Genomic DNA, 12,943 nt, shown 5'->3' on the forward strand with positions numbered 1-12,943 from the left:
TGAGTACACAAGGAGGAATTAAATCAGTTAATCCATTAGTTATAAAAAGAAAAACAGTCACTGTTTTTAATAGTCTGTTGCAGTGTGTGTTGAGGGGGCAGTGAAGCTGGGCTGGCATTGTCCGGGCTCAATTCTTAACTATGTTTGAAAAAGATTAATTCAATCCTATTTTCTGCCCTGAAATGCCTGCCTTTTGCTAATGTGATTCCGTGTGAGTCAGATTCTCCCTCTTTCTTTTGGTGTTCTTCCTCTTTCTCAGGAACTCTAAGCACCTTATCCACGTTGAGGACTAACAAAAGCAGCAGGAAGTGGCCGTAATGCGTTGCAATTCTCCACCGCAGATATATAATCTATGTTTAAGTACTGGCACAGGATGAACAGCACTCACACTTTTCATATGTCGGTCATTGGGCTGTGCGAGTGCTGATGAGTGCATCTGTGTGTGGAGTCGTGCCCATGTGGGAGTGTGACTATGAGGATTTTTCTGAAATAACAGGTGTTTTCATTTTCACGCTTATTTGCAAGCATGTCTGCCGTGGGCTTCGGATTTTTCTGTTCTGGTCACTTTGTGTTTTATTTTGTAGCGCTCTCCCCTTGTTTAATCTGTATCACTTCTTTTCCTGTGTTACACCTGTTTTTTGTTGCTGATGAGCTCTCAGCTGTTTCCAGTCCTCTCATCGCTCCCTCCGCATATTCGTTCAGTCGTTTTCTTTGTCGGATCGTTTTCATGTTGCTGCTTTTCACGCCACCTGTATGGTTTCCCGTGTTACTCTGTGTGTTTTGCCTCAGCTTTTCGCCTCTCTCTCTTTCTAGCCCTGCACGTGGGTTCGCTCCTCCACACTCATGATAGTCGGCCCCCTTTGTTCCCTACATATGCTGTGGTACAGTTCAAAAAGGTCATTTTTAGATTACACTTTAGTAGGCAGTCTACCACAGTTTCACTTTAAAAGTCCAACAAGTGGGGTGGTCGGAGGCGTAGTGGGTTGTGCAGGCGCCTCATGTATTGAGGTGACAGTCCTCGCTGCAGTTGACCCCGGTTCCAGTCCCGCACCGGACGGCCCTTTACTGCATGTCACCCCCCCCCCTTACATTACATTAGATGTAAGTGAAAACTTTATAAACCTCTCTCGTATCCATAAACTTTCAGCAGAGCAGACCTGCACTTGCTCCTGATCTATAAGATGTTAAATAAAATACTACAATTCAGCTTTGTTTTCTTGTGTGATTCAGTTGAGCCGGTCTGAGAGCCTGTCAGTCAGTGTCCTCTGTGGACGAACCCCCAGCGTCTTAGAGCAGAGAGCACTAGTCACTTTGTAATGATTTGAAATACGTGTGGCGGTGTCGATGATAACACATTCTTTTGTGACATTATAAACCCAGAACGCAGATTAAATACTGCTTTATTTAGACTTTAACAGAGCAAATAGAGAAACCAAAGACCAAATAATGAGAATTGACGAATAACCATACGATAAAGATACAGTGTAAGATCAGAAAGAAAAATAAATAATGTAATAAGTATATTGGAGATTTAGTTAAAAACAGCTGTATGGACAAAGAGAAGCTTTGCCCTAGAAATTATTTTGTGTTTCTGCTATAAACAACAGGCGTTGCAATCTGTTTTCTGTTGTAGTAATGATTCCGGCTCCATATCTGACTGACTGTGGAGAGTCATCGCTCTCTGCAGGTGGTAGTAATGGCGCTGTTTGTGTGTTGATGTGTGTAGAAGGTGGGTGGGTCTGAGTTATGTGGGTATAAATCCGTTTGTAAGCTGAGAGTATGAACTCAGCTTCTCTGCATCTCATGTTGTTACAGTGACCTCTGCTGCATATGTGGTCACCCACCCCAGCATCCGTAACTCTTCTGCAGCGCTCAGTGCACGACCGGCTTATATTCACGTTCTTTTGGAAATAATGTTGTATTGGGAGTAATACCATTACAGCATTTCCTCATATTGTATATCTTAATTCAGTCTGAGGAAGAGCACCTACTGAGTATTAGAATAAGTGTTTAGCAGAGAGTTCCTCTCCAAGCAGAGCTGAATTCAAGGAGGGAAGGCTCCATGTCTGTTAAGAGTCTCTTAACTTATCCCTCTCAGCAACTGGTCAGTATAGTCTTTGAATATTGATGATCTCTGGTCCTTAAAGCTGGTGTTGACTGTGAGCCAACCAAACTGTCTCACACACAGAGACAACACTCACATGTATACACACACAGACCTTTCATCCTTTCCTAGGATCTGAGGATGTTCTTTCCTCAGGGACTGGTAGATGAGGAGGGCTGAGGTGTTGATTACTGCGGTGCTCGTCAGTCACGTGTGTGTGTGCGCGCCTGCGATTGTGTGTGTATACGTGTGTTGAAAGGCAGCAGGTTAAAGAGAGGGGATAAAAACCTATCAGTTCCTCTATACTCCTTCTCAGCTGCTGGAAAGATCAAGTGTAAAACTGCACACTCCATCAAAACACAAGGTCATACTTATACAGGCTTAAACACACACACACACACACACACAGAGCATTTGGGAAAGTACAGGGATACAGAATTCTTCACAGTGGATGATGAACCAAAACTTGCCTTAAAGGTAGCACGGTTTTGTTAAGAGGGTATTTCAAGTATCTACTTTTTGGGGAAATACTTGATCTCTTATCATTTCTTAGTTTAAGAACGCAAAACTCGGTCTGACAGAAGTGTTATCAAGATAAATTGTCAGTACAGATTCACACACGGTGTTCCAGCAACGCACAAACAAAATTATTTACATGAAGTCCATGTCTCATCGTTAGGCTGCTGATAAAAGTTAGTTGCTAGTTTTATTGAGCAAAGTAAATCAATTTCAAACATGTAAGATAGATCAATGGACTGCCTGCAAGAGTTGAATATGAGAATTGATTACGTTATCGATTACTATTTTTTGACATTTATCTTTCTCCGCTCTTTTTCTTCCAGCAACAAAGGCGTCTAGACCTGTTAACCATCACCAACTCTGGTAAGTCCCTGGGATTTTATGCTCTTCCTTCACTGTCAGCTGAAATCGATCCAACTCAGCACCGCCTGCCTCACCTCAGAGAGAGAAAAAAAAAACCTCAGCGTTGCCCCCATAACAAGCACATTATCAGTACACTTTTTGCGTGTTTTGATGTCTATTTGATGGAAATTTCATGATAAGGCTGTGAAAATATAACTTACAACGAAGTACAACCTCAGATAAACGATAACACGTCACATATTACACAGCGTCATTATTTATTTACCAAAAACCTAAGACACATTGCTGAAGCAGTGAAGGAGAAACTAAGTACATCCCATAATTCAATAGCATGTAGAGCTGCTTTGGTTATCTTGAAGTAATCATTTGTATTATGCTGATGATGATGTTAACTGTCTCTCACATCATTGTGGGCAAACTTCAGTCCACCCTTCTTTACAGCGTTGCTGTGGGTCTTTGAGATTATTGAGGTCCATTGCAACACCTTGACTCTTCTTTTTCAGTTATTCTGCTGCAGATTTGCTGGTGTGCTTGGGACTATTGTCCTGTTGCATGACCCAGTTTAGGCCTTTAAGCTTTAGCAGTCAGACAGATGGTCTCTTCTTTGACTACTTTGGTATACAGAAGAGTTTATGGTCAACTCAGTGACTGCAAGGTTCCAAGGTCCTGTGCATGCAAAACAAGGCCTTATAACACACCTGAATGCTCCAGACTGGCAAACTGCCAGAACATGTACTTTTAGAAAGGTGTTCACACTTACTATGATGATCAACTAATCTAGTACATTTGATTAGCAGCATCTCGTTGCTACCCTCTTGATTCCTGCGAAGCAGTAAGGGTGCACTTCACACATAACTTCTGCATTCTGGGTTTCTGTCGCAGAAATCAGAGTTTCATAATGAATGTTTCGTTTACAGCATAGGCTGCCATCAATGCTTAGTAAATGCACTTCATATAAACATTTCTACAAGATCAACGAAGGAGTGGACATTAGCACTGGGCCAGTAAGAACGAACCATTTTAAACCATTAGGACCACTCACGTTCTCGCTGTGTGCTTTCTCTAAAGAGCTGTATTCTCACCTTTGTAATATTTCCTTGACCTGATGCTTAGGAACAAAGTCAGTAAAAAAAGACAATCTGATGCAGACATTTGCTTTATCACATGCAGCTCCTCCAGAAAATGTCTTCAGACACATGCCCGAGTAACTGTGCTACTGTATGTTTTGCTACATTAGGTGTGAGAGTGTTTGCTTGCATAAAAGCAAATGGTGAAAAAAAGTCTGCCACGTCAGCAGATGACACATTCCCCTTTGTGTGTGTGTGCAAGATGCTCACGACATCCAGATATTATAAAGCATTCCTGTAACTTTCTGTAACTCTAAGAAACCTGTCCAATGTTAACTCATAAACTAAAACACCTCGTGTTCGTGCTCACACACTGGAACCTTTCCAAAAATGACGCGTTTACTCTTGTGACAGTTTCACACACTTGCTCTCCGATCATCTCGATGATGGGACCGCACATAAATCACTCCGCCTTCGATGTAGTACATTGACATTGAAGATATGCTGACAACCACGAGCTACCAGTTTTTAAATGAAAAATCCTTCTGTACTGTCTTATGTGAAGGCTGCAGAAGTGCCAGCAGTGCCAGCCTTTGTTGAAGATAGAGGATGAAGTTTAGGATTTTCAAAATGGATTCATTTAATATGTCGGTTTATCTTTAAGAGGATGTTTTCTTTCTTTTTTCCTCATTAGTGGACCTCATCTCATTTACATTTGACACACGAGAGCTAAACGCTGGTGCGTAAATTTTGTGCAGAGTAGTTTGAATTGCATCCAAATGCAGCTCATCATGTAGTCAGACCTGCATATGGCGCTCCAAGATTGACTGAATGTGGAAACATGTCACAAAGTAGCTGCACTGTTAGAAATCTATGCCAGCCTCTTAGTGAGGCAGCTGTGTGAGCGAAGGATCCACTGAGATAGAGAGCAGGGAGAAATCGAGAGAAACAGATGGCGACGGCATGGAGGATACAGAGACCCATATGTCTAAAGTATCTGGATGATCTAATATGCTTTGATTAGAATAATGCATGTGTGAGGCTCATGGAGACCCAGTTAATTTAGCAGGTTTACATTGCAGCTGTTCCTCGGGTCCTGGGCAGAGGCAAGACTCACCCGTGGTCTTCGCTGTTTGACAAAGGGCAACTACAGACATAGAAGGGGTGAAGAAGATGAGGGGGTGTGAGAGAGACTTCAGAGCAACACCTCTAGACCTGATGGCAAAGTGAGAAGGGAAAAAGTAGCGAATATTTACAGTGTCATATATACTATGTTACCCCTTTTCGACCCACTCCTTTCTGTTCATCTGACAGCAACTGAAGCTACTGACTTCATGTTTGAAAGAGCACCTTGGACACTTTTCTGTGAAACAGCAATCTGGCGTCAGATCTCCTTCAGCTATGTATAAAAAAAAAGAGAAATAAGCACTGTCAGCTTTTCTTTCCCCAGCTGTAATTCTGTCTGTTTCTTTTATCAGCTTTGGTGTCTTTTCTGCATTTTCAGTTATTTCCATGTTTTAGTCGGGTCCTAAAAGACAGCTGGTAAAATCTGTTGTGTTTATGTGCTTTCTATAAGTCAGTGTTCCCCTTGTTCCACCGTGTTATTTTCATCATCACCTCACCAAAAGGGAGATCTTTCCCGGGTGCTTTATTTGTTTTTCTATCCTATTTTTTCCAGAGGGTATTGAGACAGATATACTCCAAATTGGGTGTGCACATGATGCTCTTATCAAGGCATCCTCACTGTTGACTTGAGAGGAAGTTGAATTCACATCAACCAGATAACTACTGGAAAAAGCATTGCCTGTCGTGATACTTTTTTTTTTCATGGGAGAGCCTGAAAATGTCTTGAACTTATCCTGTTAAGGTCAGTCTTTTAATTTCACATCTGCTTATGCACAAGACCTGCTTGACATGACTTTCATCGTCTGTACTGGTTCGTGAGGGTCCCCGGGGCTCCTCTGGGACCATCTGTGGGCCGACTGTGCATACTCCTTGATTCAAAAGGTGGCGGAGAAAGGAGAAAAAAAAGAATACATCAATGCTTGATGGTGCTAAACTCCTGAGACTCATGTAATTTGTCTAATTTGAGCCTAATCCTCTGTCCTCTGTACTCCTACTTGTGACTCAGAGATCGCTTACAGCAAAATATTTTGAGGGATGTCTCCATTCCTGAAATGCACACAAAGGAGGAAGGAGTGAGGAGAGAAGGTACTTGCTGGATGAGCCGTTAGCGAGGATATATCGATGTATCCACTGAGACGTGCTTTTGGCACTTGAGACATCTCAAGTGGGTGTGGCAGGTTATTCCTATGTGATGAATATAATTAAAAGTAGCTACTTCTGCACTTTTATAAACAGATTTAATGTTCCTTTGATAAAAGTTATCAAAAACATATCTGTGCTGCAACAAAATGATGGATGATTAGATAATGAAGCTGTCACACATCACTTTTAATTGATGTCAGTTTTAAGATAATGGCTCTGAATCAACGATGTCTCATTTTAGATAAATGCCTATCATCTTGCCTTCCCTCCTCATGTCTGTCCTCGCCTCCTTTGCACGCCTCTCTGGTGGGAGGGGCTAAGACACAAATAGAAGAGTCGAATGACCGAACTGAGTTTGTGAAAATTGGGAAATGAGATAAAGGGTTATTGGGAAACTGCAAACATCTTCTTCTTCTTCTAGGTAAACATAATAGACAGTGTTTATTGATTAACGCGTATGTGCGAATAGGTTCAGCGGAGCCGACCCAAATTATCATATGATTAGAGATGAACTGTCTTAAAACTTATTTGGCCAGCTGTCACTGGCCGGGGTCAGTTTTCACCTTCAGAGGTAACCTACAGGAGACAGAATTAGCTATTAAATATTTCTCTGTGAAAGGCTTCTTCCTCAGACTGGAGTAAAGCTCAGTGCGTTTGCTGAGTAAATGATTGCAGGTCATTATTCAGCCTGTTGTTATATGTGGCCTTGAAGAAAGGTCTATTATATTCTTAACTTGGCAGACATATTTTATCCTGCCCTACTGCTTATTATTCATAATAGGGGAGCGACTTGCACACACACACACACACATATACACATACACACACTGAACATAGTGAAGGTTATTATGATGCCTGTTTCGGGAGCAAGTGATGCTTTTAGATGAGTGCCTCTGATAGGGAAACACAGGCAGGACATCCTCTCCTTTTAACGGCAAAATAAAGGAGTTTCCGCTCCTTCGCTCCCTTTATTCTTGTCATCTGCACACCTGTCTCCCTCACTGCAGTTAATGCTTCACGCTGCTCATTTAGCTCACCAGCACTCTCGTTACCGTTGTTTTTTATTGGTGATCTTATTTGATCACGTCGCTGTTGCCATGTTATTTTCGCCCCGTTGTGTTGTGTTTTTCCCTCCTTTCTCTGTCCGTCACTTCTCATCATCTTGTCTTCACTGCATGGGCAGCAGGCAGAATCACAGGGTGCAAACAAACTAATAGGCTCAAGTAACATTATAACATATAGTCTCTCAAAGGAAAAAAAAGTTTTTACCCCTGCTCTTGGCCTCTGTTTCTATTAGCATTCATTAGCTGCCCTAAAGAATAATTCACCCATAAGGATGCATTCGCACAAGTAATTGTAAAATTGTAATTACATTTTAACTTCCTCTCCTATTAAATAGATTTTTACAGTAGCCTCTTTCACAGGTGCCTTTTCAAGGTGCACTTAAAGCATCTTGGTGTAATCTTGTGTAAAGGTATAGAGGCGTAACAGGAGGTCGAAGTTGATATGCCACTGAGCTGCCGGGGAATGTAGCAACTGAAGTAAGATGGGCCCGCCTCGTGTGCCAAGCCGGCATTGCGAAATCAGCTGAGTGCCGACAGCACTGTTGGTTACAGTTAGACTTTTGACCACTACCAACAGTGTCGTCAACGCTCAGCTGATTCCACAATGCTAGTTAGATGTGGGGCTGATCCGTCTCTGGTTGACATGTATGAATTATGAGGCGGGACAGCAGCAGCTGGAGAAGGACGTCTTTTTTTTTCATCTAAGAGGCGCAACTGATGTGCGAAAAAGGCTAATGGTTGGCGTCAACACATTCTGAATCCTATCTCTTTACACATGCTTATGCGTAGAACTCAGCTCTTAGTGTCAAATTGAAAAAAAATTAAACAAAGGGTACTCCTGTAGTCAGTTTTCATATTGTAGTGCAGGGTGTTGATTCCACTACATTAGCAACTTGCTGGGAGAGGATTTTAAAAACCAGCAGAATTCCTCTTTGAAAGGTGGAAGTGTGATGTGACAGTTGGTTTGTTCATCCATTTGTAAAGTCCTCCAAACTGTTTGGAAAATGGCAGGTACTTAAAAAATTAATGGATGAAGCACCTGTCTATCAAAGGCAAGAGCAAAAAGATGAGCTGGCAATGTTGATTCCTACCTAAAACCCGCCTGTAGGACAATGATTGGTCCAAAAGGATAGTTTGGCTGCTGGCAAGACCTCACTAGAATGTTCCATAGGTAATCGGAGGTGTAGCAAGACATAAAACCAGAATATTTGAGTTTCTGTTCTGTCATTTGTTCTGCACTTGGAAGTTTTGACACTTGGGATTAATACTGTAACTCTCCCTTTTTAAGTTATTTTTACATATTTGTCATTAGTCACTCTTATTAGGTTTAGGTAAAGAAAGAGCTGCTTCAGTACATCAAGAAGAACATAAGTATTTCCTTACTGTCATATATACAGTGTCATGATTACTTTCCATAAGTGTTTTTGTATTTTACATGCGCATAAGTCTGATATGCATACAAACATTAAGGGGGGAAACTAATAAAGAAAACACCCGGCATCTCTTCCCTCCCTCTTTCTCATTTCACACACACTTGCACACACACTCCCACACACAGACCCACTCAAACCTCACTCGGCCCTCTTTAATTGGACACTTGAGCAGCGCACGACTGCATCTGGCTCCTGTTGAACACAGCCTGACATTTCAGACTGCTGACCTTTCCAGCCCCGCCACAACTAAATAATGATTAGTCCTGGCAACTGTTCCACCACAGTACCGTGCATGAACACATGACACACACTCAGAGGTGCAAACTGCACGAAAAAGAACAACAAAAGCACCTGCACTGAAGCCTTTGTCTTTTCACAGTGAGAAAATGGGGTGCAGACATTGATTTGAGAGGCCAGTGTCATTCTTTTGGCTTATCGATTAGATTTTCCTTTTCCATATTTGCAGTCAGCACCCAATAATGTGTTGTTCCAAATTAACTCTGCTTGCCTCTGTTTAGTTTCTCCTTTCGCCTTTATGCACGGTCAGCATACAGTGGAAAAAAGGTCAATCATATTCATGAGATCTGTGCAGATTTGAGAGGATGGTTGTTTCTTGAGTGCGTGTGTGTGTTACTGTGCCCACACTTTTAGGTCTGTGCACAGAAGCATGCAGCGCGTGTGTCTAAATCTATGAAGCAGCATGGAGATAATAGGCAGTTCTCAGATCTCTCCTCTGACTTTCTTCTTTTCCACTCTATCACTCCTCTCTTTGTATCTCCATTTCCCTGCTGTCTCTGTCAGAGCAGAATAGAAATGTTCTTCATTAAAGACGATCTTTTTACGGATATTCTCTGTGTTTCATGCTTCACTTTCTCTAGACAATCCATTGAACATATCTCTGAGGTCAGAGGTCACATTTCGCACAGTCAGTGTCAGAGTTAAAGATGCACAGATTCCACTTTTTGTCTGACCAAGTAAAAGTACTTACATTTGGTTACTCTCCCAACGCTGAGTACCCATAGAAGAACTTAACAATCACATCTCAGTTGTAACATTAAGAGCCCACTTCTGCTCTATGAAAGACTGTGGGATGCAGTACATGCTGTTCCAGCAGAACCGCATGTCTTGCTGGAGTCTTTTTATGGGCTGTTTGAACAGCACCTGCTCGTCTTCCAGGCAGGAGAAGGATAAGGCAGACTGTTTAAATGTACAACTATTTTATGTTTGAACAGCAACACATTAGCAGCACTTCTCCGCGCATAAAGACCCTCGTTAAAAGCCAGCTCGAGGGCTGGAGTGACACACAGCAGCTTAGGGAGTCTAACATCTCTCACGGCCTTGATCATGTTTTGGCGTTGTTCAAGGGCACAACGTGAACACAACCTTTCAGAAAAAACACACATCCACTTGCTGGGCAAGGGTGAGAATTCAAATTAATAAGATCCTCATCCACTGCGTAGTTAAAATAATGAGAGACATCTGACACACTGCTAACATCGCTGGTGAAGAAGACACACCATGGGTGTCGATATACTTTTTCATGCCATTGTGTAGCTTCAGTACTACAGTTTCTCTCATCTGCTGACAGCTTTTTAGATCATACTTTGGCTGCATTAGACTTAGAATGTAACCAAAATCCCTCATTATTTACAACTAACATCGACTGATCATCATTACAAATGTGCTGTATGAGAATTTGTTATTTTCATAGACTGTGGGTTGCCCCTGGACAATTTTTCCCCACTTTGCCCGTGCTTGCAGTCTTTTGCATTGACAAACTCCCTCTCCACATGTTTTTATCAAAAAGTCGATATTAAAAGAGATCTTTCTCCTTCTATTTTTCAAAAGTTTAGCAGAAAAAAACTGTCAACTTTTGCCTTTGTAATAATCCGTGGCCCTTAGATTTTTCCACACTGCTGGCATTGCACCTTCTCTGCTTATGTGGTCAACCAGTCAGAGATTAGCATTGCATTGTTGTAAAGTAGTACAAAGTGTGAGTGTTTAGTGTAATTTAACAATGAGAAGGAGTACATGGGCACTTACCCTGCCCAGATAATTCTGTATAAAAGCATTTGGGAAGTTGTCGTTTGAAAAAGAAAAAAAAAAGGAAGGTGGTACCTGGATGGAACCACCTGTCTATCATCATTTAACAATAGCTAACTTCTAATGTTCATCTTTCAGTGTTCTTCTCTGATCTTTCTTTAATGAAGAAATAGTCTTCAGTTTTCCCACGGTGGATGCTAAAATAGCTTTCACGCTAACCTGTTTACGAGCCACCATTGCTACCTGTCAGTACACCTAAAACCCACTTGCAGCTGCTAAAGTGCATGATGCTAATTGCCTGGAGCCCTTGTGCCTTGGCTGCACGCAAAGTATCATGAGCAACGCACCGTACCGAAATTAGTCATAGCAGTGGGAGAGCGGCTGCATGCAAACTGAACATCTTTTACATGTGAAAGGGAATTCAGTATGATTATGGGACGGATTGAAAATAATTCACTTTTGGTGTATATTTTGAAAAGAGACACATATTTAAGTTTTTCAAGAGTAAGCTGTAGGATGTAGTGACATCTATGCGGACTACAACTGATTGCATACTCCTCGCCTCGCTCTCCACAACCAAGTATGTGCAAGAAATATGAAAAGAGCTCTCCGGAGCCAGTGTTTGATTAGTCCCGTCTGGGCTGCTGTGGAAACATGGTAGTGCAACATGATAAAATCCATGAATAAGAAAACCCTTGGTAATTTGTAGATATAAATGAGTCATTATAAGGTAACAAGAACATGACATTTCTTATTTCTACACTAATGAAATCATTGTTATGAATATTGAAAATCTACCAATAAAATATGCAAATTAGTTTTAGAGTATATTGAGAGTTCAATTTATTCAGCTGCAGTGTAAGGCTTTCAGTAGCTTTCTGAGTAACCATCCTAACAGTGTATATGTGTGTGTGTGTGTGTGGGTGGGTGTGTGTGTGTGTGTGTGTGTGTGTCTGCAAAGACAGATCACACAAAACTAAACACTCAAGAACATTTTTGGGGAGGATTGATATGGCACTGATGTAATTAATGTAATTTCACTGAAGGTTCAGTCAAAGTTCGACAGATGAAGACCTTGTGATATTAAAATTCGCTCCTAATGATTAATAAACTTGAACAAAAAAGTTCAGACTTTCACATATGAAAATAGGTTTTCCTACCGGGATCGCGCTTACGGTTGCTGAAATTGCTACGAGGACCAGCGGTTAATAAAAACACACCACATTAGGAATATAGGGAGCAGAGGAAATTAGTTTGGTTGTTGATAGTTGCTGCAAAGAGTTCTGCCATCGGCAACAAGTTTGCTGTCCGTTGCCTACTAAATGTATTACTCTCAACGAAATTAAGGGAGCCACTGAAACTGAAAAGAAACCGAAAAGTGAGGTAAAGTCTTTTAAAGTCTTTAAAGCATATTTTGCTTATATGCAAGGGGGTAGTTGAATTTCAGTCTCCCACGAGCTCAGGGGGGGGGGTACCGGGTCCTGTCACTGTATCTCTGTAGGAACAGCCTCTCCCTCCCTCTGAAACCTGTGAAGCACTTGCTTGATGGAACACATAAAAACATTTGAATCGGTGCCATTTCAACTTTAATTTTGCGTCCAAACATTAATCTTTCCTTTTCTTACTCTTGCAGATTAATAGAAGTTAACCCCCTTGTGTGTTTCTTTTTTGTTCTGCAGACTTTCATCTGCTGATCTTTATCTGGAACCATTTCCGGACCAATTCCCCTTTGAGTCAGGCTGAAACTTGAGAAATGTACATTTATTCATTAAGCTCTCGTTTCCCTCTCATTTATTCCCATCTTTCCACAGCCACACATTTTAGAGTTAAGAAACAAAGATCTATTGAAGTAATTGCAGCTTTGTGTTCACACCAGTCTTAAGCACCCTTTAGCCACGCTCACTGCATTTGTCTGAAATGTTAATTATGTCTCCATTTAGAGAAGAGAAAAGTATTTAAACTAATTTTCTTTCTCAACTGGTAACACTACAACAGGATTCAGCCTTACTTTCTGCTGTGCTCATTTTAAGGCTTCAGACCTTCTTGCACGTTTCCACCCCAGCAACGTGCTTTCTCTGTGGC

The 12,943-nt window shown here is 41.5% G+C and overlaps 1 protein-coding gene across 1 annotated transcript in view; it reads left to right on the plus strand.

Moving 5' to 3' along the window:
- LOC140311949 (cytosolic carboxypeptidase 6-like) overlaps nt 1–12,943 on the plus strand; it is a 265,883-nt gene that overhangs the window by 163,619 nt on the left and 89,321 nt on the right. Inside the window, exon 6 of the mRNA XM_072389569.1 lies at nt 2,947–2,986. Within this exon, the coding sequence (XP_072245670.1) occupies nt 2,947–2,986 (40 nt within the window). The remainder of the gene's footprint in view (nt 1–2,946; nt 2,987–12,943) is intronic.

The sequence above is a fragment of the Leuresthes tenuis genome, unplaced genomic scaffold (assembly GCF_036924035.1).
Source record: "Leuresthes tenuis unplaced genomic scaffold, fLeuTen1.0.hap1 SCAF_7, whole genome shotgun sequence".
In the NCBI taxonomy this organism is placed as follows: domain Eukaryota; kingdom Metazoa; phylum Chordata; class Actinopteri; order Atheriniformes; family Atherinopsidae; genus Leuresthes; species Leuresthes tenuis.